We start from the raw sequence: 25,600 nt of genomic DNA, 5'->3' as shown, positions 1-25,600 counted from the left end.
GCAAATGGAGGTGAGCAGCCTTTGGAAGCCAAGGAATGTGTGCGGCAAGGGAATCCGAGCTGCGCTGCTGCTTGACATGGGTCCGCACTCTGGGGGCAGCTCCTGCTGCCCCCTTGTGGGCTCCCCTCCAGGCACCCCCGTCACCCAGCCCCTTCCCCAATGAGTCTTGCATTGGCTGACATTCAGCAACACCTCGGCAGCCCCTCCTGTGCCCGGCCATGCTTGCATGGAAGACGGCTGCTCTTCTCCCCACTCTGCAGACAGGGAGACCGAGGCCGTGGCTTTTCCAAAACTCGTCCAGAATGAGCAGAAGCCAAAGCCAAGCCCCCATTGCTGCACCTCACAAGCCCCGGTGCTCTCTCCCGTGCCACACTTCCTCTTGGGTGAGTCAGGTGTGGGTCCCCTAACTGGGCCCCTCCTCCAGAAGCCATTTTATCCATGCCCCTGCCCCTGGCCTGAAGACGTGGACAGGGCCAGGCTCAGCCCCTTGCCGGGCTGGCAGTCACCAGTGGATGGGGAGACAGAGCTATGGCTGAGTGTGTCCTGGGTTCAATCCAGACGGGGGATGATGAGTGCTCTTACTGTCACTACCCGGGGTGCTCACAGTGTGCGGGATGCCCAAGGTGCTGGCCAGCTTCCTCTTCCACCCTCCCGGGAGGTGGAAAGGGTGGAGTGGAGTGGGTTCCCCTGTAGGAAAGGCAGTGGGTGGAGCTGTTACTTTAAATAATGCTGCCTGAGAGTCGGAACCAGGTCTCAGGCAGGAGCACCCAGAGGCAGCCCAAGGAGAGGGGGAGGAGCCGGAGAGGGGGAGGAGCCAGAGAGGGGCTGCTCCCCTCCACCCAGCCTCCATCAAGACGGCCAGAGGAGAGGTGTCGGGAGGGGACAGACCCGAAGCCTATTGGCCTTCCTCATGGTTCCCAGTTCCACCTGGATTCAAGGGCAGAGAATCTTCCCCAGAAACTGACTTTTATTAAAGTTTAAATTTTGCCACGCATCACTAACATCAGCAAACAAATCCATATCCAATGAGTCCCTGGTGCCCGTTTTATAATGTATACTTAAATTATATGCACAAAGTGCATTTTTTAAATTTTATTTTTAAAATAAAAGCAATATACGTCGACAGTAAAGAAAACTTTAATGGCATAGAAAGACGTAAAATCGAAAAGTCGAAGCTTCCCTCCCTCCCCATCCGGGATACCTCTCCCAAAAGGGAGATAATACATTCTGGAGTATCCATCTTGGAAAAAAAAAAAAAAAAAAAGAAAATCCTATGCAGATACCAGTATGTTCGTGTGATTGTATGTGTGCATTTTCACACGTGTTTGTGTACACACACACGAATAAATGTACTATTTTAATTTACCCAAGTTGTAGCATGTCATCTCAATATTCTTTGGCTCTTTTGTGATGGAGTGAACAAATTTAAATTATTTTTATGGGATGAGTTGGCATGATCCCAAGCATTAAACTAAAGATTCGGTCGCCTGTGTCTCTAAATAGCGTTTTAGAAGGCTGCCTTATTATTCTAGCTCCTAACAGTCAGCATGACATTACTTCGCCTCTTGTGACCTCGCATTCTGAGTACCTCCCCCTGCACTTCCTCGCTGGACTTCTGGCCATGCTCTTGGTGTCTTGGGGACCTTCCCACCTCACCCCCTACAGGTGCCCATTCATTCCGGGGCTGCAACATCATTCATTGATCCAATCCTTCTGATGGACGTTCGGGTTGCTTCCCGCTGTCCTTTGTTTACCTCTGCGATTACAACACCTCAGTGAGCATCCCTGCACATATTTTCTGTCACGTTGCTGGCAATGACGTCTAAAATGCCATCTCCCTGGGTCAAGGACCTTGCATGGCCTAATCGTGATAGATTAGGACCCCAAAGGCCGGACCAGTTTACAGCGCCACCAGCAGACCTGATGATGCGCCTCCCTCCTCCCCGCTCTTGCCGACACCGAGTGGGACGGTACCCCAAAACCACTGACACTCTGACGCGAAGCCTTGTCTTGCTTTGATGTTAATTTCTCTCATTATGCCAGGCGCTGGGCATCTTTTCAGATGTTTATCAGCCATTTCTATCTCTGTGCCTCCTCCTGGTGCTTCCCACAGCATCTGATTCATTTCTAAGCAGAGAGAGCCCTTCCAGCCTCTCTCCTTCCATCCCCCTCGCAGGTCATCCTGTCGCTTTCCCGGGAACACTGTCCCTTGCCTGGGGAGGTGGCATAGCAGACAGGAGCAGACACTGGGGTGGGGTCAAGGGTGAGCGGAGAGAAGGAAACAGATCTGCCAGAGTTTGGGCACCCGCCATCTCTCCGTCATCTTTCTGTGCATGGTAGCCAGGGACAGATGAGAGTGGCAGCTGCTGGCGGAGATGGGGGATTGGGCAGCCAGAAGGTTCTGGATAACCCTGCAGAGCCAAAGCAAACCTGGTGCACCCCCCAGCTGTGAGTCAGGCACACGCGGTTCCCGGAGGGAAGATGGGACCTTTGGCATGTGATCGCAACGTTGACCTGGCTCCCAGCCAAGCCTGGAGGCAGGGAGGCTCAGGGGGACCTTGGCACCGCCTCTTAATGTATGTGAGACTAGGAGTCGATGCCAAGGTGTTTCTGAACCTCGATGTCCCCACCACAACCATCACCAAATGGGGCTGCTAATGAAAGTACGTCTCCATCATGTCAGTGGGAGATTCAATCAGAGGCTCTCCGTGCCCACCCGTGGCTCTCCGTGCCCACCCGTGGCTCTCTACACATCAAGTGAGAGGCGTGGGCTGGTGCAGTGGGCTTTGCATGGAATTTAAGTTTAAAAATTTGTTAAAACTGCCTTTCTTCTGAGATTCAGCTTCTTTTTGTCATCTCAGAAGTGTCCTTTTAAAATAAAATGCTGACCATTTCAATTTATTTTTCTCTCTCCCCAGCACTTTTTAATATTATTCCTCCTTTCTTCCTTTTTTTTTTTTTGTTTGTTTTTTCAAGTGTTCATTGCTTGCTTCTGTTTGCTTTCTGGTTGGTTGGTTTTAATGATCTTGGCAAAGTAAAACGTTGACAGCCTCACGTCAATCCCCGTTTTTTTAAGTACTACTGGTCCATGATATCAATAGTCTGGGAACTGCTGTGTGAAATGAAGAAATGTATGAAACGTACTTAGTCCAGCCTCTGAAGCAGAGAGGGAGCTCAGAGAGGGGCAGCTACTGTGCCACCCTGAAAAGGTGAGGATAGGGACGATGATCATGCTACTATTAGTGGTGGTGGAGATGATGCTGGGGAACATGGTGATGATATCTGCAGTGACAGGGATGATGGTGGTGGTGAAGGTGATGGAGATGGTGCTGATGGTAATGATGACGGTGATGATGATGGTGGCAGTGGTCATGATGATGGTGGCAGTGGTGACGATGATGGTGGCAGTGGTGACGATGGTGGTGAACGTGGGGACGATATCTATGGTGGTGAGGAGGATGGTAGTGGTGATAATGGTGCTGATGGGGGAGGCAGTGATGATGGTGCTGATGATAATAAAAAATAGGCCCAAATCTTCACCACATTGGCCTAGGATCTGACTTCCCTCCCAAGACTCCTAAAGCACAAGAAGTAAAATCAAGAATCAATAAATGGGATGGATTCAAATTAAAAAGCTTCTTCTCAGCAAAGGAAACAATTAATAAAGTGAGGAGAGAGCCTACAGATTTGGAGAAAATCTTTACCACATGCACCTCTGATAAAGCATTAATCTTAGTTCATATAAAGAACTCAAAAAAATTAATACCATAAAAACAAATAACCCAATCAATAAATGGGCTAAGGAACTGAACAGATACTTTTCACAGAAGAAATACAATTGATCAGCAAATATATGAAAAAGTGTTCAACATCTCTAGCAATTAGAGAAATGCAAACAAAAACTACTCTGAGATTTCATCTCACTCCTGTCAGAATGGCAATCATCAAGAATACAGGCAACAGTAAGTGTTGGCGAGGATGTGGGGGAAAAGGCACACTCATATACTGCTGGTGGGACTGCAAATTGGTGCAACCACTATGGAAAGCAGTATGGAGATTGCTCAGAAAACTGGGAATGGAACCTCCGTTTGACCCAGCTATCCCTCTCCTTGTTTTATACCCAAAGGAGTTAAAATCAGCATACTGTAGTGACATAGTCACATCAATGTTTATAACAGCTCAATTCACAATAGCTAGACTATGGAACCAACTTAGATGTCCGTCAGTAGATGAATAGATAAAGAGAATGTGGTATATATAATCAATGGAATATTACTCAGCTTTAAAGAAGAGTGAAATTATGGTATTTGCCAGTAAATGGTTGGAGTTGGAGAATATCATGCTATGCGACAGAAGCCAATCCCATAAAATCGAAGGCCAAATGTTTTCTCTAATATGTGGGTGCTAATTCACGATAAGGCCGGGTGTGGGGTGGGGGACTAGGGAAGAATAGCATTACCTTAGATTAGGTAGAGGGAAGTGATGGGAGGGGAGGGGAGGGGATGTGGGAATAGGGAAGAGAGTAGAATGAAACAGACATTATTACTGTATGTATATATGTGACTGCAGGACCAGTGTGATTCTGCAACATGTACACTCAGAAAAATGAAATCATGTGCCATCTATGTGTGATATATCAAATTGCATAAATGCATTCTACTGTCACATATAACTAATTACAACAAATTTAAATTCTAAAAAAAAGAAAACGAGAATGCAAAAATAAATAATGATGGTGGCAGTGGTGGTGCCGATGGTGCTGATGGGGGTGGTGGTGCTGATGGTGCTGCAGTGGGGGTGGTGATGATGGTGCTGGTAATAATGACGGTGGCAGTGGTGGTGATGATGGTGAACATGGTGACGATGTCTTTGGTGGTGAGGAGGATGGTGGTGGTGATGATGGTGCTGCTGGTGATAAGCCCTACCCTGGACTCATATGACATAAACCTGGGAATTCTTGGAAATGGGCAGCTCCCTATCAGGCTTGGCATACCCTGGAGGTAATGAGCCTGTCCACCAAGGCAGCTGGGCAAACCCAAGGACACCCAAGGACTGGGACAAGGTGTCCTAGACCCAAAACCCTTATTCCTCTGAGGGTCCTGCTAGACCATTGCTCAGAAGTGGGAAAGGTGGGGCTGGGGCTGGGGCTCAGCAGCAGAGCATTTGCCTGGCATGTGTGCGGCCCTGGGTTCGATTCTCAGCACTACTTATAAATAAATAAAATAAAGGTCCTTTGAAAACTAAAAAAATATTTTAAAAGAAGAAGTGGGAAAGGTGGTCGCAAGGCCATCAGGGAGCTAGGCCCTGGTCCCAGGCTCCTTCACCCCCATGCTCACTCTCGGAAGCTCCTCTTGCTGACCCCCGCCCTCCATGGCTCTCACCAGATGAGCACACCATATACCTGCTCTCCAGCCCCTGCTCCCTCCACCCCAGTGCCAGACTCTGTAGCTTCTAGAGTGACATGTGTCCCAGGAGGTATCTACCAAGAGCCCATCCTTACCCAATGCAGCCTGACTGTCTCAGGGTCCCTTCCCTCCCCACCACCAGCCACAGGGGAGCTGACTGCATCCCAAAGAAGGACTGACACAGAGCATTTGGTGAAACGTGAATTTCTCTGCTTCCGTCACCTCCATCCATGCCGATTAATATTTACAGCCCTGTGCCTGGCCAAAACCGAATGCCCTCACCTTTCTCCGTCATGGGAGTCACGGGCCGGGAAGACTGGCCTCCAGGAGAACTGAGGTGGCCATAGGAGGCCAGGCTGTGGGTTGGGTCAAGGACTCAAGCCCAGCACCTGCCACCCCTGGGGAAGTGCAGGCTGTGACCTGTGACCACCCTGTTGATCAGGACCTTTCCGTGATCCCATGACAGAGCCTGGGAGTCAAGAGCTCCCTGAAGCCCTGCCTCCAGAAAGAGGTGATCTCTGACCCCTGAGCCTGGTCTGACCTCTGACCCCTGCAGCTACCTGACTTATTCACGGGCCATCTTGTCTGTCCCTAGGTACATGATCACCAGCCTGGACCGCACCCACGCTGGCTTCTACCGCTGCATCGTGCGGAACCGGATGGGGGCCCTGCTGCAGCGGCAAACAGAGGTCCAGGTGGCCTGTGAGTACAGTGGGGAATGGGGTGGGGACAGGAGAGGGTCTGCAGGTCCACACCCAGCAGTCCCACTCCAGGCAGAGCCAAAGCCAGTGTGGCCTTCCGCACCTGCGGCACGGTGGGGCGGGGTGGGGGGCTTCCCATTCTGGGCCAAGCCCCTTTTACAGTTGGTAGGAGAAGCTCTGAGACAGGGTGGGAGCTCCCAAGGTCACAGCCAATCAGTGTCCCTCATGCATCTGCCGGCTCTGTGACCCTGAGGACATGGCCAGAGAGTCATGAGCTCCCGGTGCTCCTTCCAGAAGAGTGGGCTCCTCCATGCTCCTTAAACAGGGGCAGCCTCTTGGTTTCTTAGAAGATGGCCTTGCCACCATTTCTGAGGGGCTCCTCCAGGACACTCCTTCCTGGTGGGGCAGGGGCTCTTCAGGTGGCCGCCCTGAACCTCACAGCTGTGACTCTCTTCCTGGTAGACTTCCTGGGGCCTCCAGGACCTTGACCTTCCCATCCTGCAGCCCACTCAGCCCTGGAGCAAACAGCCTGGGGAGCCCCATGATCTTCAGGGGGCACTGGGAGGTGCCTCAGTGGGGGAACCAGAGCTCCAGGAGGGAGGGGGTGACGAGTCGGGGCTCCCAGAGGGCCAGGCGACGGAGCGTGGAACGCCAGGCCCTCGCTGAGCCTTTGGAGTGACGGCCTTCCCCGTACCTCCAGCCAGGAAGGCTTCGTCAGGTAGGAAAGGGGGATGGCACCAGAGGGACCCACTGAGGGCAGAGACCCGGGCCTCACCCACGGCCCCTCCCAGAGCTGCGCCCTTCCTGGACACCCCAGCAGGCTGCAGATGAGGCACAGCACGGCTGCCCCAGCCTGGTCTTCCAGGGACAGGGCAAGAGGTCGCACTGTGGGTGTGGGCGTGGGAATCCTTAGTGAGCCCTGAAATGTAAATGAGGATAGGACGTCGTCTCCTCGGAGCCCCGGGGACAGCCCCTGAGTTAACACAGGCAAGAGCTTGCTAGGCAGAGAGGAGCAGGAGAGATCTGCAAGAAAACCTGAAGTGAGGCAGAGTGCTTGTGATGATTATGGAAAACCGCCCTCATCAAAAGTGGAGGGCGCTCGCCCGGTAAATCCACAGCCAGGCAGCGCGGCCTCCACCCAGAGAGCGGCAGAGCTGGAGCACTGGCTGGAGGACTCCCACGGGGCTTGGAGGCGGGAGGCGGGGGGGCTGCAGCTCACTGGCAGGCGTGGGAGTGTGTGCGCCCAGGGCACATGCACGCGTACTGCAGTCAGTCTGCCTTTTTCCATATGTGTGCAAGTGTGTGCACATGGGTGTGTGCGCCTCAGCCAGTCTGCTTCTCTAGTCAGCTGTCTGAAAGCAAATGTGTGTGCAAGTGTGCCCACACATTGCATACCTGTGTGTGTGCAAGCATGTGCATGTTTCTGTGCAGTGTGTGCTTACAAGTGTGCGTACACACACATCTGTATGGTCCTTCCCATCAGGGTTGGTGTGCTCTTTACTCACGTGTGTGCAGGAGAGAACATATGTGTGGGTGTACACGCAGGTGCACACATGCAGTCAGAAACACCATCCAGGACACCATTCAGTGCAGGCTGTGGGGTGAAGGGTGGGGACTCTGCCAAAGCCCTTGCTTCAGAGGAGACAGCAGGAACTTTCTGGCGAGCCCCTGAGATGAAGTGACACAGTCTCCCCGGGCTGGCTGTGCTGGTGACAGATGGTCAGTGCCCGTGTGGCTGAAATGCTTCTTTCCTTGGTTGTGAGGGGGTCCAAGAGCACTGCATTACACACCTCTGCTCACATACACACAAACCAGGATGGCAGGTCCTCCCTCCAAACCAGGCCTGACCGTGCATGGTCACCGCCCCCAGGCCACAGGGATCCTCTTGCCCTCAAGCTGGGGAGGCAGTGGAACTAGACCCCTCTGTAGGCCCAGCAGGCCAGGTGCACCTGCTGTGGGCAGAAAGACTTTGGTAAGGACCCAGGGGTATCTGGCACCTCCTGGCTGCTGCAGAGAAGAGTCCAAATCACTCTGCCCTGCCCTCCAGGGACGCCCAGCCTGGGAAATAGATGGGAGGGGATCTGTGCTGCCCGACGCCCTCACCTTCTGCCCAGGTACAGACCCCTGCCATGGGGTCACCCTCAGCTCCTCTCCTGCTCATTGCAGTTTCCAGAGGCCTCCAAACCCTCTGGCGGTGCTGGCAGGGATGACCCCAGGTCGATGACATGTGGGAGCCTGGGCACTCTGAAGTGGCTGAGATCCAGTTGGCAGGCTGTGGGCCCAGCACCATAGGAGGCAGTGTGGCCTAACAAGGAGCGTGGTCTTGAGATGCGGATCACATTAAAATCCTGCATCTGTCCTTGATTTCTTTGTGACCCCAGGAAGCAGCTGGACCTCTGAGCCTCTCACCAGCTCCAGTGTCTCACCTTAGAATTCACTTAATCATTTCTACTTCTTAGGCACACCCCAAAGATTCCCTGAGCTCATGTGCCAAAGTCCTGCCTGCAGTCCCCCCTGAATCCCTGGGACTCGCTGCTGCGATTGCTATTCAATGGCCTCCTCTTAAGGAAAAATAAAAGCAGACCACAGAAAGCAGTGGCCTCCGGCAAGAGCTGCCCTGGCCAAATGCAGATCATGGAGCTGGCTGCCTTTCCAGGGCCTCTGCCACCTCACACGGCGGGACTCCTACCCTGCCACTCTACCTTCTCAAAGCTTCAGGTGTATCCTAGACAGGGCTTTGACCACGACTGTCACCATGTCCCCACCACCTTCTCCTGTGCTGCTGCTGCTAAGATGTACACATGTGTCACCGGCCCCAGGCAGAGCAGCAGGACACCTTGGAGGGGCGGAAGGCAGAGTCAAGGGGAGGCTCACGTTAGCCAGATCCGAGCCACCAGCTGGCTGCTGCTCCCCCAGACCAGTACTGAGCACCTGCTACAGCACCCGGCTTTCCTTCAGGGTCCCCTAAAATGGAAGCTCCTGCCTGCAGCCCATGGAGCCCTAAAACCAGGGACCCTTGGGAGCTTCTGCTGGCCCCGGAGAAGAACTGTCAGCCCAACAAGCTACAGGTTTTTGCCAGCCCTGATGGCCATGGTGGGGCACCTCCCCAGGCCCCTCTGTGGCCTTGCACTTGTCTCGTTTGGGGGGTGGTCTCTCTCTTTCTCTAGTTGAGGGAGGTGAGGCTTCCACCATCCAAGGCTCCCAGGAATTCAGGGTGCAGGGAAAGATGAGATCTGGCTAGAGCAGCTCACCCTCACCACTCTCTGGGCAGCACACGCCATTCCTCGGTGGTCATCCCGCCTGAAGAGAGGAGACCCTATCCCCGTGTTGTAGATGAGGAAACCGAGGCCCAGCAGGGGCCGTAACTTACCCAAGTCTCAAGCATCAAAACCAGGATTTGAACCCACGATTGCCCAACTGCCAGACAGCCCCAGTGCTGCCTGAGCCTAAGGAAAGTAAACCCAGCGTGGGGTGTGGGAGAAGGGCACCTGCTGGGTCAGGTTCTGATGCATCCCAGCCACCCCCGGGCTGTAGTGTCCCACACAGAGACGCCATCCCTCCCAGGGATGCCTGTGGCTGGTGCCTGTGGCTGGGGTGGTCGCCTGTCACATGATTTTTCACTGTTCTCTGCCTGGGCTCTTTGGTGTGCCAGCTCAGGACCCTTCTGTCTTGAATAACTATTGGCCATGCTGTGGGGATGGGGTCAGAAGGGGTGAGTCTGAGCTCCACTGAGGACCCTGGGTACATCTCTTCCTCTCAGGCCTCAGTGTCTGGGACTGTAAGATAAGATCCGTGTTAACACTTTCTGGTGTTAATAAGGTGAAGGTGGCCATCAGGGCCAGGACCATGGGCCCGACACAGGAGGCCAGAGCCAGCCCTGGGCAGGAATCTCCAGAAGGATCCTTCCTCTGGTGTTATTGGGTGAACATCTTTCCTCAGTGGGCTCCCAAGGCAGGTCGGAGAGCTTGGGAGGTATGTCCTACGAGCCACAAGTCACGGGGAAACTGAGGCTCAGAGAGGTTAGAGGACAGCCCAAGGCTCCCCCCGCCCCCGGATTTCTGGCCTTCTGCCTTCATCTTCCTAGTAGGGCATAGACATGAACCAACCTTGAGCCCCGGTTCAATGCCACATCTTAAAGCTGTGTGACCTCAACTTCTGTGTTACTTAACTCCTCTGTAGCTTCATGTCCCGGTGTATAAGAGGAAATGCTGCTGTTAATGCCAGCTTGGCTGGGCAGTTGCAAGGATCCATGGATCAATGCACACAAACAGTCGAAAATGCTTCCCAGACGGGATGGACGCATGGGAGAGCAGACTTTCCTCTCTCTAAGAAGTGAGCCAGGAAGGGTGACCTGGAACCTTATGTCACTCTGTCTGCCCAAGTAGGGACATCCCAGCCACCCCTCCACTTGGCAAGGCTGAGACTGGAGAGGCAGGTCAGGCACCAAGGAGCCCAGTTCAAGGAGGCTGACCCCTTGATTGCACACCCTGAGAACGAGTACCCGGCTCACCTCACCCTTTCCCTGTCCTGGGGTTCTCCCAGGCCTCTGCATCTGTCTCTATCCACCCATCCTCTTGCACAGACGCACATGCTCTGAGATGGGCGGGGTGGGGCTACTTCTCCCAGACCCCTGGCTGTGGCCTCCTTGGCTGCGTCCACCTCCCGGGGAGGACAGGTTTTGTCCTGGGGCTCAAGGCAGCAGGTCCTCTGGTGGCTGCTGCCCTCTGTGCCCCTTTCCAGGGAGCCGTCAGGCCCTACCCCCAGCTGGTGCCTTCCCAGAGAGGGCCCATGAATTGGGTTCTAATGAGAAATTAATAAGGCAGCTGTGCTAACAACTAATGATAATGGCAACGTCGTTAAAAAAAGATTCTTTACGTGTTTTTAATTACAGCAATTAAGGGGAAGTCAATAAAACATCTCTCCCCCCCAGCCCCCTTCCTGTCCCCACATGGAGTCTCTTCTTTGTATTTTTTAAAGTCACCATAAATTTCTGGCATTCAGCTTGTGGGAGGAGTGGCAGAGCCCAGGCTCCCCGGAGCCAGCTGTCGGCCACATGCGGGTCCTGTGGCACCTTCGTGTCCTCCCCTGGGCCATGCCCCCAGCCCCCTCCCCAGCCTGCACCAGCCAAGACCTGCTCAGCGCAGCACCAAGCCCAGCCACACACACAGCCAAGGCCTCTGTCCTGGCAGCCTGGCTGCCACTCTAAGACAGGCCTCGAGGGGAGCGAGCCTCAGTCCTGCCGGCTGGGGTGGGGCTTCTCCTCACTCTCCACCGGCCCGAGCATGGCATGCAGCATGCGGAGCCCACACTGCTCAACGGCCCTGAGCCCGTGCGCACCAAGCATCCATTTACCAGGGCCTTGAGGTCCCTCATGAACAAGGGTCATTGCCATGCAGTGCCCCCTAACTTGTTCTAGACACTGAGGGCACAACAGGGGACAAAACCAAGACTCCCAACCCTGTCCTCAAGGAAAGTAGCGAGGAGACACAAGCGAACAGGTGGACACATAACCCTAATCGGGTGCACAGGAAGGCAGGTCAAGTCTTGTGAGGACAATGAAGTCAGGTAAGAGGGACAGAGCGCGCCAGGGACCTTAACTGGTAGGCGTGGAGCTGGGTCACCCTGAGGAGGTGGCTTGAGTAGAGTCTCCAGGATGTGGATAGGGGGTGCGGAGGTCACCCGTGGCCAGGTGCTCGGGTGCTCGGGCGGGCTTGCCGGTCTGGGCCAAGGTGACCGGAGCAGAGTGAGGGCGCCCAAGAGAGGCAGGAGGTAGTTGGGAAACAGGCCTCGGGGACAGACCAGGGTTCTCAGCCGTGGTGGGGGCAGAGGCAGGGTGGGCTCTGGTTGCAGGGAAAGCGTCATTTTCATGGCACACACATAAAACCACAAGAGACACCATTCCACACCCCACAGCTTGGCAAAACCCAAGGAGACCAGCCCAACCCTGTGCTGGTGGAAACCCGGGGCGCTGGGATGGTGGGTGTGTGAACTGGTGCAACTTGGGGAACCGTTTGGCGTTATTAGTAAAATAGACGTGTGCCTGCCCTGCGTCCCGGCTCGGCACGTCCCCTCCTGTACCAGAGCACGGGAGGGGCTGCCCTCGTCAGAACAGCAGCATGCTGGGAGAGAACGCAGGGGCAGCACCTTGCCCCATCGCCCACGCACTCCCACGCCACCTGAAAATGACCGAATTAAGGGCAAGGACTCAGGGTCAGCACCACAAAATCATGTTGCTTCAAAAAGCAAATCACAGAAGCCCACACTCAGATAATCCCAGGCACAGGGGTTTTAAAGCAGAGTAAATGAGCCGTGAGCTGCTCCAGCCAGCACTGGTGTGTGGTGAGATGTGAAGAGACGGCGGGAGAGCCCCGCGTCCAGGAGAGAAACGAGCCCTGGAGCCGGAGGGCCTGGGAGGTGTCGGCAGGCCCTGGCTTGTAAGCTGGGTGCCGGCGCCCGGGCGTTGATTTCATTCTTCTTTAAACTATACATAAAATTACATTCTCTCTTTTCTATGCATGACAGCTCATGATTTAAGAATAAATAAAAGCAATGACTATATTCTGAAGTGGAACGCGCACTTTACAGGACCTGTTAAGCCATAACAAAGACATCAAGGAGATGTCTTAGGCCACTTCCAGCTGTGCCCCGGGCCCACACTGCTCTGCGCCTGGGGCAGTTGGTTGGCAAGGTGGCCTCAACCCTGGCGCATGAGCAAGCCACCACTGCAAGGGGCATGGGGTGGAGCTGTCTGCTTCCTCCTGGACCCGGGAGCCCAACCCCTCCCTTCCTCTAGCCTGCCCTCTGGCTGTCTGGCTCCTTCTCAAAGCTGCCTCTTGGCTGTCGGGCTGCAGGGCTGCAGGCCAGGCGCCTGGTGCACATGCCACACCCAGGAAGCCCACCTGACAAGGTGGAAAGGGGAGAATGGAAGGACACTGGGCATCCAGGGCTCGTGGTGAGATGGGCAGATGGTGGGTAGAGAGGCGGAGGAGGATCAACCACAGAAATGGGAGCACGGCCCTCGAAGCCCTCCTCCCTCCACCCTTCCCATCACCCGTGTGTACATGCCCGTGCCACCAACCCTCCATATAACTGAGCATACAACCAGCCGCCCCACACATGCAAACATACATGTTACATATGGGCATACGCCATCCGTCCTCCACACACACAAAGACACACACGTACCATCCACCCCAACACACAACATACATGCATGCAATCGTAACACACGCATGCATGTGTATGCAGGCACCCCTCCTGCCACACACTCATGCATGCAGCACACTCTGCCCCGTACACATGGACACGCATCCTACAACCATCTGTCCCACCGTCTGAGCCTGTGTTGGAGAAAGACAAATCATCCCTCCAGCCTACCAGCCCCCTCCCTCCATTCCCCGGCCCTCCATCCCCCCTTTCAAACATCTCTCCAGGGACTACACAACCCCACCCTTCCCCACTGGCCCTTCCTTCCCTCTGGCCACCCTTCTCTCCACCTCCTGGCCTCAGCCACCCCATAAATTCGCCCAGCTAGTTAGTTCCCTGGTCTCAGCCTGAAGGAAGCTCACCCACCCCCCAGGCCAGCCACCAAGCGCCAGGAGGACAGGGAACAGGACTTTCTTCAGCACCCACCACAGGGCCTGCCGGGCCCACAGTAGGAGCTCCATAAAGAGCCGATAAACATGGCATTGGGTGAGTTTAGACAGGACCTACTGTGCGCAGAGCTCGGGCCTGGTGGCGGTAGGGATCTGCTGCCTCCCCTCCCGGCCTCCCTCTAGCAGAAGGAGACAAGTGCAGCGAGCAGTTCAGTGCAGGCCAGAGTCAGGAAAAGGCGACTTGGGAGGCCCGGGAGGCCGAGCTCAGCCGGGGCCTGAACGCGGGAGGAATCACTCTGTCTCCATCAGCCTCCATCTCCCCACCGACCAAATGGAGCTAATAAAACTAGAGCAAGGAGAAAGCCGCAGGATTGCCATGAAATTGCTTTAAATTGTTTAAATATATCTTCTGAGTTCTGTGAAAAGTTTTTTAAATGGATAAAATTATTGTACGAACTGAAATCAATGTGATTTATTGATGTAATCTTTTATAGACAGAGGCAAGTAATAGAAATTAATAAACAACTAAAAATGTACATTTATTAAAACTGAGCTTGTCGTGTTATTGGGAAGATTAAATGAGATAATGCATGTGAAGCCTACCTAGAAAAAAACCCGCATGGGGTGAGCGCCCGGCAAGCCTGCTTTCTGTTTCTATTTGCTTGGCACGGGGTGATCCTTTGTTGAGGAGGTGATGTTTACGCTAAAAGAAAAATATGTAGGATTCCAATATTTTAATACTGAAAAATATTGGATACCGTTTTTAACACTTTTGCATACCTTCCAGTTTCTATGTGTGATAAATTACCCGGAACACAATGGTATACAGCAATCATTTATTAAGCTCATAGATTCTGTGATTCTGGAATTTGGGCCGGGCCCAGGGGAATGGCCTGTCTCTGCTCTGTGTGGTTGGAGGTCTCCGTGGAAGGCCTGGGGGCACAGGCTGAAGTCACCTGAGGGCTCACCTGTCCATTCAGGTGTCTGGGGGGTAGAGCTGGCTGTTGTCTGGAACCTCAGACCCTCTCCGGGTGGGTTGTTCCCACATCTGCTTGGGCTAGCTGAGCTGCCTCCCAGGGCCGGTGTCTGATGAGTGACAGCCAGGTAGAAGCTGTATCCTTTGGATGACCTACCTGGAAGAGTCATACAGCATCCTTCCAGCAGGTTCTATTGGTGAAAAAGTCACAAACTCCCAAGATTCAAGGGGAGGGCACATTGGCCCTGCCTCCCAGGAGAGGAAAGTCAATCACAGTGTAAGAAGGGCAGTGGGAAGGGAGAGATGTACTGATGCAACCGTCTTTGGAAAGTTACAACATGGCCCACATGCCTTATCCCATGTCATCCTCAGGGCAAGCCACGGGGAAGGCACCCTCCTTAACTTTTGATTGCACACAAGAAGCAATTGAGGCTCAGCAAGGTTGAATATTTTGCTAGCATCACAGCTATAAGTATCAGAGCTAGGATTGGAACTCAGTGTCAAAGTCCCCAAAGCCACCACCAACCATTGACATACTGCCTGCCAAATCTAGAACAAGGTTGTGAACACCAGATTTTATTTTGTGAAACACTAAATTGGCTACCTCCCCCAGGATGATGTTGAACCAGGGTACCTTGGTGAATCCTGGCTTGTTGTGGCAATCCAGGCAGGTGCCCAGCGAGTCAATAGAGGCTCTGTAGTGGGCAGTTGGGTGTGTGTAATTCTAGGAGGCAGGACAGTGTGGACATTCCGGCAAGCAAGGTTGTTTGAGGTCCCCTTAGGGAGGGACCTTGAATCCAGGCAAGGGGGTCAACCTTCCTGTGCCAGGGAGGAGATACCAAAGGCTCAAGCAGTCAACCACATGGCCAGACTCTTCTTCAGGAACCATGGGGGAGCCCCCCCAGGTGGGAGGCCAGAGGTCAAGCAACAGGGACCACTAGTTGGCAGGGCTTGGGGGACCTGGTACCTTGGTACCTGAGAGTGGTGTCCCAGAGGAAGAACTGGGGACCTCGTAGGGGACCAGGAAACACCTCTGATGTCAGGAAGGGAAGCAGCATCAAAGACTCCAAGTGGCTGCGCTCAGGGGACTGGCCAGGGTGGCGGTGGTGGGAGCCATGGATAGAACTAATAGCAAAAAAGAGGAGTTGGCCCGAGGTGGCAGGGCCTCCTGGCAGAAGTGCTCAGCAGACGCTGGGAATAGTGCCTTGGTGCTCAGGGAGAGCTGAGCTCTGGCAGAGGACGTGGGTCATTCGTAGACTGGTTATGGTCAAAGCCATCAGGTCAGGTGAGATACCAGGGGTGGCAGCGTGGCCCCAAAGAGACTCAAGTCCAGGGCTTGAGAAGAAGAGAGCTCAGGCCAGTGGCCTTGAACTTGGGTGTGCAGCGGAATCTGTAAGTCAGGCTGCAAATCAAGAATTCAGAGGCCAGGTGTGTGACAGCCGGGCCCTCCACAGCCTGGGGAGGAGGGGACGCGGGGAGAGTCTGGGTTTGCCAAGTGCCAGGTGACGTTGATACCTGCCAGGGTGGGATAGCCCAGCTGTCTTCAGTCACCACGGCAGTTCTCAACTGTGGCTTGTCCTGGGCACCACAGACCCATACGGATGCCAGAGGTGAGACCCACAAGAGTCTCACCTCTGGAAACAGAGGAAGAAGAGGCCATGCTGTTCAAGGAGTTGAGAAATAACAGCCACCCTGGTAAGAGAAGCTCAGGTGGCTTAGGACATGTGGCCCCTTGGGTGCAGAGGGGAACGTTGGGCACTGGAGAAACCAAGGCCCACGGGGCCGCGGTCTGAGCTCTTCCTGCACGTAGCCTGCTGACCAGGGGAGCCCAGGGTGTGTCACGATGTAGTGAGGGTTTGAGGAGGAGGCTGTGGGCTGATGTGGGCTGCCCCAAGCATGGTGTCCCCCTCCCCCACATCCCACGCCAATGAAATCAGAAGCTCAGGGGTGGGACTCCCATTGGGCCTCTTTAACTCTGCAGGTTCCTGACACAGCTCCTGGGGAGAAACAGCGCTCCTGCTGGCTGAACATGGACCCTTCAGGGGCGTCCTGCTAGGTGGCTGGTTCTGATTGGCAGGTCTGGGGGGCAGAGACTCTGCATGTCTAACCTACACTGCAGGCCCCCAGACCACACCTGGAGCATGGAGGATGGACATTCATTTTCAAGGGCGGGGTGGAAACCCAGCAGTCCCCCCATGCCCAGTCCCAGCCCGGCAGGCAGGCAGGCGGGTGGGTCCATGAGCTGGGAACCGAGGTCTCCCGTCTGGCCCTCTGCCCTCTGTCCCCTCCAGGCTGCCAGAACATCAGAGGCAGGATCAGTGTTCTCCTATCTGCCAAGCACAGAGAATGCTTTAAAAAGAACAGCGCAGGGTTTATGTCCTGCACACACACGTGCAGCTTCACTCACGGCCCCCAGGGCCCAGGTGGGGCATCCTCTTCCCAGGGAGGCTGTTTATGAGGATCCAAGACCCCACTCCTCTCAGTACCCCCACCCTTCCCTTTCCCTAGGGGCACGGTCTGTGACCTACGCCTAAAAGCCCTGCCAAGCCCAAAGCAGCAGGCACAAAGCGGGCAGCCGAAATCCAAAGTTTTAGGTCCAAGTGCAAATCCTGGCTCTGTCCCTTCCTAGCTGTGTGACCTTGGACAAGTTAATTAACCTTTCATTTGAGCAGTATTTTTTTTTTATTGTAAAATACGTGAAATAATGATCAACCTCTCACGGTTGCTGGATAAATCGATTCGAGGATATACGGATATAAGTGGATATAAAACCCAGATGCATAAAGAGAGCGCATTACGCTGATGAATTAGAGGACGGGGCGGGCGGATCTGAGGTACTCCAAGCATGGTGTCCCCTGCCTGGTGGTCACCTTCTGAGGTGCTCCTCCCGTCCTGCCCATGTTATCCTGCTGCGGCCACCACGTCACACCAGCTGTCCCCGAGCTGACTTCAGTCCCTGATCCCTGCCTCCCTCTCCCCCTGCAGACATGGGCAGCTTTGAGGAGGGTGAGAAGCGCCAGAGCGTCTCCCATGGAGAAGCCGCCGTCATCCGCGCCCCACGCATCGCCAGCTTCCCCCGGCCGCAGGTGACCTGGTTCCGCGATGGCCGCAAGATCCCGCCCAGCAGCCGCATGTGAGGCCCCACTCTGGAGGGAGCAGGGGGAAGCTGTTCCTGGGGGAGGGGGTTGGGGGTCAGATAAACGCAGGGGAGGGCCGGCCCTGCAGAAGCCTCGGCTCTTCTGGGACGTGCCCAGCCTGGGCTCCTCACTGAATGGCCACACAAGTTAGGTTTGCCAGGGGCTTTCTTGGAACCTGCTGTGCCAGGACTTGGGGCTCCCAGGGAATCCCAGGGCGTGTCTCTGCTCTTGGCTGGAGACAACTCTGCCTCTCAGAGGACTTAAAATACCCAAGCAGGCAGCACAAGGCGCGTCGCCATGGCGACAGGCCCAGGACTCAGGCCAGCACAGGGGTGGTGGCGGGCAGGCGGGTTCCGTTGTCCGGGTGTGGCTGGGTGTCTGCTGGGTGCGAGGGCGTGTCTGCTTGGGCTGCAGGAAGTTGGTGTGGCGGGGAGGCCGGGCAGGGAAGGCCAACACACGGGCTTTCAGGGCTCACAAGGACCTTCTGTGCACCCCTGGCTGGGGAGTGACGCCGCTAACGTCCCTCAGGTCCACCGAAGGCGGGAGGGACAGCGGGCCTCCAGGAGGTCCCTTGGGCTTTCCTCTCTGGGCTGCCAACTCTCCTCTCTCCCAGGAAGACCAGCTGCTCCCCATCTGCTCGGGCTGCCAAACTGACAGGACAGAGCCCGTCCTGGTCCCTGAAGCAAGTGGAGGGGTAGATGGATGGCTCTCGTCTTTGGGGAGCGCAAGGACCCGCGATGGAAACACAGTAGCAATAACAGTAATGTCACAGTGGTAGTAGTGACTGTCATTTATCACGGGACAGCTGTGTGCGCTCACACTCCCATTCCCCCAGGGCTGCTGCACCCCAGAGGTAGCGGGTGTTCTCAGCCTCCCGCCCCCAGAACACATGCTCCAGAAACACTTACTGAATGCAGGATCCCACCACGACCCTAGGAAGTGGCTGGCTCTCCCCCACTGCACAGCCAGCACCGTGAAGCCCCCACCATTACCACTTTCCCAAGTCTCAGAGGGAGTCAGGATGGCTCATCCCTCCCTCTGTGAGACACCAGGGCAAACGGCACAGACACGCGCAAACCACTGCGCTTTGGAGACCTTGTCCTGGCACAGTAGTCCTCAACCTAGCCATGGAACTCTCTGGGAAGCTCTAAAATAGACTGACCCTTGAGTTCCGCCCTAAGGTACTCTGATTTATTTGAAATGGAGAGCAATCGGGAAGTAGGAATTTTTTAAAAGCTCCCCAGGTGATTCTAATGCACAGCCGGGGTCAAGAACCCCTCCTAGTAGGTAACAGCAATCTACAGCCACAATGTGCTCTGTAACAAAACATCCCAATGGCTAAAACAACGAGCAGGAGCACTTAGAAAATTTTTCTTAGGCATCTACAGGTTGGTGGTATAGGCTGGCACTTCTTCCTGGGGTTGGCTGGCCACTGACTAGCCTCGAAGGGCCTCATGCTGGCCGACAGGTGACTGCTCTGATCTAGGCGTCATCCTCCTGCCAGCTAGCATGTTGTCTGACAGTTGCAGAGAAGCAGGAGAGGAAGCAGAAACACGGGTTTTTAAGTCTCTGCTAACATCCAATTGGCCAAAACAAGAACATGGCAGAACTCAAAAGCACGCGTGTGCCATGGGACCTTGAGAGGACGGCAGAGTCACAAGGCTCAGAGCAAGGTGGAGAAGGGGGCAGGAGCCTGGGTTCCCGGGTGGACTGACAGCGTAGGTCAGAGCCCACCCCTTAGAACTAAGTTTCAATGAAGCCAGCAGAACTTTCACCCCAGCATGGAGGCTGGGGTCAGGCTGTAGACAGGGTGCTCTATGCATAGCCCAGGCGCAGGGCAGGGAGAGGCATCGGTGCCACGCTAGCTCCCTTGATGCGGTAATCTCATGCACCCAGGCATATCAAGACATCCTGCAAGCAATCGATTGGTAGTGTCTGTCCAGAGCACAGAATGGAAAAGGGTTCTGAGGCCCCACCCAGGCTGGTGGGAAAGAGCACGGTGGTGGATTGGTAATGTCTGCCTGGCTGCGGGGAGGGGGCTGTGCGGTGCTGGAGGAGGCCCTCACGCCCATCCTCCCTTTCCTAACACCTTCCCGCCTCCTTTTCCCACTCCAGGCCTCTGTCCTCACCCGCTTCCCATTCCCAGAACCCTCTGGCCCCAGGACAGAGTCTCCCTGACCTGCACACACACATCACCACCCAGTCCTGCCAGACACAGGCTAGAACTCGGGGGTGCTTCTGTCTTGGCAACTACCACACGTTAACACCCATCATGAACAGAGAGGGTCCTGGAAGCCGCTGCCTGGTGTCTGCACGTCAGAGCTCCGTGTCAGTCTGTGGGGTGTCCGGGAACGCTGCTGCCACCACCGGCCTGGGCACCATCACACCAGGCCCCAAGCTCTGTTGAAAACGGGACAAGATTCCCAACAGAGATGCCTCCTGGGGGCTTTGGGCACAGCCTAGGACGGTTTATTCTTAATTGAATTAAGGCTTGAACCCCTCGGAGATAAGGAAAGGGGGTAACCAAATAGGAGCAGCAGGCAGGATGTGGTGGGGCCCATCAAGGAGTGGACAAGGCCCAGGACATTGTAACCAGGATGTGGCTGGAAAGGACAATCCAGCCCCTGTCTGAAAGTGAGAGTCCAGTGCCCCCCAAACGCCCACCCCTGGGGATCCTTCAGCATGAGTGTGTCAGGGCCCAGCAGAGGGGACACCCTCCCTAGTGCAACAGCAGCTTTCACCCCGGGAGTGAGCATGCATCATTCTGTGACGTCTGTCATGGTCCCCAAGCAGAGGGCAGGAAGCCCAGGGACCCTCCTGGCCCCCTGCTGGGTCAGGCAGCAGGTTAGAAGGCCTGTCCGCCTCCTGTCCTGCTCCACATTCAGTACGGAACCCAGGCCCCACAGGCGGGCCCCAGGCCAGGTGACGGTGCAGGCCAGGCCAGCTGCAGTAACGGACACCCCAGTCTCAGTGACCTGACCTCACGGAAGTTGATGTCCCCCCTACAGGAAGTCCTGCCCAAATGAGGGACAGGAAGGGTACCCTCCTCCACAGTGGCCAGAGCCCAGGCTGATGGGGCTCTGCTGTCCTTGACACAGGCCCTCAAGCCACCCTGCTCCAACAGAGGGGAGAGGGTGGCCCGGGTGGAGCAGGGGCTGCACGGTCCACGCCTAGAGGCACACACGTGCCCTGCGGCCCTCCCTCCACACAGCCTCCTGCCTGCCCAGGCAGGACGCTGTACAGTGCCCCTGGCTTCCCGGCAGCTGTGCTGATCTCCAGAAGGAAATCCTGGCACCGAGGTGGACAGCGGCCATCCCTGCCAACTCCATGTCTCCGCCTAGGACAGGCGAGGACAGGCTATCACATGTGCCGATCTGCTTTCTGTTGCCAATGACGCCTCAGGCTGGAGAGCTATAAAGGGAAGAGGTTTATTTTGTCTCAGGATTCTGGAGGTGCAAGATGGAAGGGCACATCTGGTGGAAACCTGGCTGGCAGGGTCCCCAGGGGGTTCAGGGAGGGCCACACCGCAAGAGACAGGGAGTGCGTGTGTGTGTGTGTGTGTGTGCCTTCTGGTCTCTCTCCCCCTCTCATAAAGTCACCGGAACTCAGTCTTGGGTCCCACTCTGACCACCATATCTTTTCCCAGTACACCCCAAGGCCCCACCTCTGAACACGATACTTAGATTAAGTTTCCATCCCCTTAACCTCTCACAGTGGGGGTGGAACCTCAGCAGATGAACCTTGGGGGACCATCCATACTGCAGACATCCACCTTTAGTCCCAGTCAGCCGCCTCGTGAGGCTTGAGGATGCCTGCCAAGCTGCCTCCCCGGCCTCCACACCAGCTGTCAGGAGCACCCATGGAGTGGCAACCAAGCCTTGTGCAGACGTCCTCAAATGTCCCCCGAGGGCAGAGTCACCCCAGGTGGAGAACCACCGACCTAGAAAGATCCATCATAACATACACCAAGTCCACCCCCTTTCCTTAGCTCCAAGGGGTCCAAGCCAAATTCATTCTTAGTGGCCGGGGCCGGGGGTGTGGCTGGGGAAGCTGGGGCCTGCAGAACGATCCTAAGTCCTGACGCTGGACTGTGCCAGGTGAGGGTCACGGGTGGGGGGCAGGTGGTCTCATGGGCTGTCTTGGGCCCCCTGGGGAAGAAACAGAGACACAGACAGGGATCAGAATCCCTCACCTCCGGGCTGAAGGCATCCTAGCAAGCATTTGCTCCCACCTGTGTGCAGGGAGGGAGATGAGGCCCAGCTGGGGGAACAGCAGGCTCCTCAGAGGCTGGGGGGCCCCAGCCCAGGCTCCCTCCCCCCAACCTCAGCCACCCCCACATGCTGCTCCAAGGACAAAGGTCCCTGCAGGAGACTAGCAGGTGTGTGTGGGGGGGGTCACCTTCCCCATCCTGTGTTGTCACCTTCAAAACATGTTAGATTGGCTCTGGTCCCACCTATCACCCCATTAGCTGAAGATTAAAAGAACTCTCCAGAACCAAAAAACAAAATGGACATCGTTAGGGTTTGTAGGCGCTGGGGGCGGGAGGACTCACTTCCCTATTGCCCAGAGTTCCTCGGCTGGTGTGAGTCTCAGCATGCCCCAAAACCAGGAGCAGGGACCCAGCACCCCGTGGCTGGGCGAGAGCCGGGCCGGAGACGCGTTAGTGAGGATGTTTATTTGAGAGCCTGTTTAAAACTCTGTAACATTCACCTAATGGGAAAATTTGAAAAGAATTCAGCTGGATTTGTCCTTGTTAAACTCACATTAAGGGTGTTTAACAGCTGTCTCGGGCACATCACATTACAATCCCGAGATAGACTTGGCAAACTAATGGGTTTGTTTGTCATCGGGAGAAAGGGTGAAGGGAGCGGGCAGAGCCAGCCTGGGCGACACTCCCCGCGCCGCCTCATCTGCACAGGAGAGGGACTGGCTTTCAGGGACCCTGCCTGCTGAGGGTCTGCCTAACGGGAGCCCAGCAGAGGCACCAGCCGGGGGGCTGCGGCCCCTCTCCACCCCCGTAGCACAGCCTGCCTCCCTTCTCACCCTGTCACCCAGCCCAGTAGCTCCCAGGAGGGTTCGCAAGCTGTGGGGAGAGGGAAGCTGACCCCCGAGGAGGGGACCGGGGGAACAGGACCCCCAGAAGTCTGTTTCAGGCAGCCTCCCGCCTTCAGTCCACCCAGGCAATGTTAGGATTAGGGTTGAGGAGGCCAGGCTCCTCAGGAGGCTGAGACAGGAGGATTGTTCAAGACCAGCCTCAGCAACCTAGGGAGACACTGTCTCTAAATAAAATCTAGAGGGGCTGGGAATGTGGCTCAGTGGTGGAGGACCCCTGGGCTCAATTCCTTCTACCAGAAAAGGGGTTAGGGCTGAGGCGCTGATCCTGGAAGGCCCCTGGTCACTTCCACTTCATTACTTGTTGGTCACTCACTCACTCTGTGAGCATCACTGAGGCTCCCAGATGCTTGTGCTGCGGCAGAGGTGACCCCTCAAAGCCATAAGGACAAAATCCCACTGGGGCCCATGGAAAAGGGCCCCGCCTTGGGGTCGGGTAGGGGAAGCCTCTTGAAGCCAGTCTCGAACCCCAGGCCTGACCTTGGGATTCTCTGCACAGTGGCTAAGGAGGCAGGGAGGCCGGGAGGCCATCCTTCCTCCTCTTCCCAGCTGGGGAGGGGATAGTAGAGTGGGGCCAGCCACTTCAGGTCCCTGCCCTGCGTCCCTGGAGCCTCAAGAGCCCTCGGGCCCCTGTCAAGGAATCCGTTCCTCTTCCCAGAGCCATCACGCTGGAGAACACCCTTGTCATCCTGTCAACGGTGGCTCCCGACGCGGGCCGCTACTACGTGCAGGCTGTTAATGACAAGAACGGCGATAACAAGACCAGCCAGCCCATCACTCTCGCCGTGGAGAGTAAGTAAGCTCGGGGCCTGGGACCGGCACAGAGCGGGTCATTAAATCTTGGGAACGGTGCTCCAGAGGGTCATTGGGAAGATGGAATGGCAGCGGGGTGTCTGGGGATGGCAGTGAGGGACCCTCCCGAGGAGGAAGCACGCGGGGGCGGGGGGAGTACCAGGGAGAGGCAGAGGCTGCTCCCTTCCGGAAGCCTGCGACCCTGCATCAGGAGAGGGATGTCTAGTGTGGCAGCTAGCAGGGTCCCTGGAGGCCAGGGAGGCGGGGGACAGGGCGAGAGGGGGTGAGCACGTGTGGCTTACAGCCGCCTGGGCTCAGGTGCTGCCAGAGGAGCACCCGGGAGATCGGAAGCTCGTTGGGAAGAAATACACCAGCTGCCTCTGCTCGGCTGGCAGAAGAGCTGCTCCCAGGCGGAGCCAGGCGCCCCCACCACAGGCTCTCCCCAGGCCCCCGCTACACATGCACCCGGGGGCCCTTGAAGGGGACTCCTCGGGGTCCTTTGGCAAAATAATCCGTGTCCAGCAGAGAGTGGAGCCAGGTCCCTGTCCTGGTTCCCCTGCAACACGGTGTCCTCCATCCAGGCTCCACCCCCAGGGTGGAGAAGCAGAGCAAGTGGCTAGGGGGCAGCCCGGGCACGGAGTCACCAAGCCTGGGGCAAAACCAGTACTTCTGGCAGCAGCTGAGCACCGCCCAAGCTGGGGGAGCCAGATGTTCACGTCCGTCACAGCTGTACCACTCCTGCTCCCAAAGTGAATGTCATTGGTCGTCCGTGGTCCCACCGGCATGGACCCACCACCAGCAAGATGAGGGTGGGGGCAACGTAGGACCTTGCCCGATCTCCACCTCTGTCTGCCTGTGCTCAGTTTTCCCAGAACATTCCCGATCCATATTCTAGGGTTTTGCAAGCTCCGGCAGAACCCCTTCCCACGTTCCCAGTAATCTCCTTCCTCCAACCCGAGGTTGCAATACGCCAAGAAAGACATCTGGATGCAGGAGGAGAATTCCACTGCACGCTGACCCACCAGAGTCACAGTGTGACCTCTGACACTGACCTGAGCCAAGGTCTCAGTGAGTCCCACAGCCTGGGGCTGCGCTGCATGAGCTGGCTTCCTGTTTCTATAGGAAAAAGGAATCCGCCCCTCGAGGGAGATGTTTTCCCATCTGTTCTCTAGTGGTCCTGTTACCTGGATTCTCATGAAACCTGGTAATGTGTCAAAGGCAAGGTCAAAGACACAGAGAGGCTTGTGGTCATCTTCCCGAGCGACTCAGGGTACCCTGGCACCCAAGGTCGGGAAGGCTGCACTCTGGGTCCCCTCTCCAGCACCCAGCCCCTCCTGAAGGGAGTCAAACAGCTGCTCTCTGGGCTGAATGTTGGGGTCACCCACGCTCTGCTCCGTCTCCAGCCACCACAGCCCTCGGCTGGCCCAGGGGAGGCAGGCAGTGCCCCTCCACCACCCGCTGCTCTGCTCCTGCTCCCGCCTGGTGATTGGTGCTGGGTCGGGAGCGGAGTTGGCTGATTTTTAGCTAATTTCCCCTCCCACCAGTGATTGCACTTCAAAACCCTGCTCCTCGCGCTGACACAAATCCCCAGCCTGCCCGCCTGCCAGCCTGCCCGCCAGTCTGAGAGGAGGAGCAGCCTGTTCGCCCACCACCAGCTCCGCTCCCCTGCCCTCTAGTGCAGCACAGCCCCCTCCTCCATCCCTCAGCTCAGGAGCCCCAGAGCAGACCTCGTGGGGAGCCCATGCTTCCTGGAAATGGAGAAGGAAAGGGCGAGTCTGGTGATCCCAGGAGTCCTTCCCTGCCCATGGTAGCCCAGGGACTTCGCTCAGACTGTCACAGCTCTGAAACCCCCCACCTGTGTGGGGCCCCACACCTGGGGATC

General features: G+C 56.1%; 1 protein-coding gene across 1 annotated transcript in view; it reads left to right on the top strand.

Moving 5' to 3' along the window:
- Positions 1-25,600, top strand: part of Sdk2 (sidekick cell adhesion molecule 2) — a 137,308-nt gene that overhangs the window by 30,902 nt on the left and 80,806 nt on the right. Inside the window, exons 4-6 of the mRNA XM_071603864.1 lie at positions 6,001-6,107; positions 17,663-17,810; positions 23,585-23,718. Of these exons, the coding sequence (XP_071459965.1) occupies positions 6,001-6,107; positions 17,663-17,810; positions 23,585-23,718 (389 nt within the window). The remainder of the gene's footprint in view (positions 1-6,000; positions 6,108-17,662; positions 17,811-23,584; positions 23,719-25,600) is intronic.

Source organism: Marmota flaviventris, chromosome 17 (genome assembly GCF_047511675.1).
Source record: "Marmota flaviventris isolate mMarFla1 chromosome 17, mMarFla1.hap1, whole genome shotgun sequence".
Taxonomy (NCBI): Eukaryota; Metazoa; Chordata; class Mammalia; order Rodentia; family Sciuridae; genus Marmota; species Marmota flaviventris.
The sequence above is the reverse complement of the archived record's forward strand: the minus strand, read 5'-3'. Positions and strand labels throughout refer to the sequence as shown.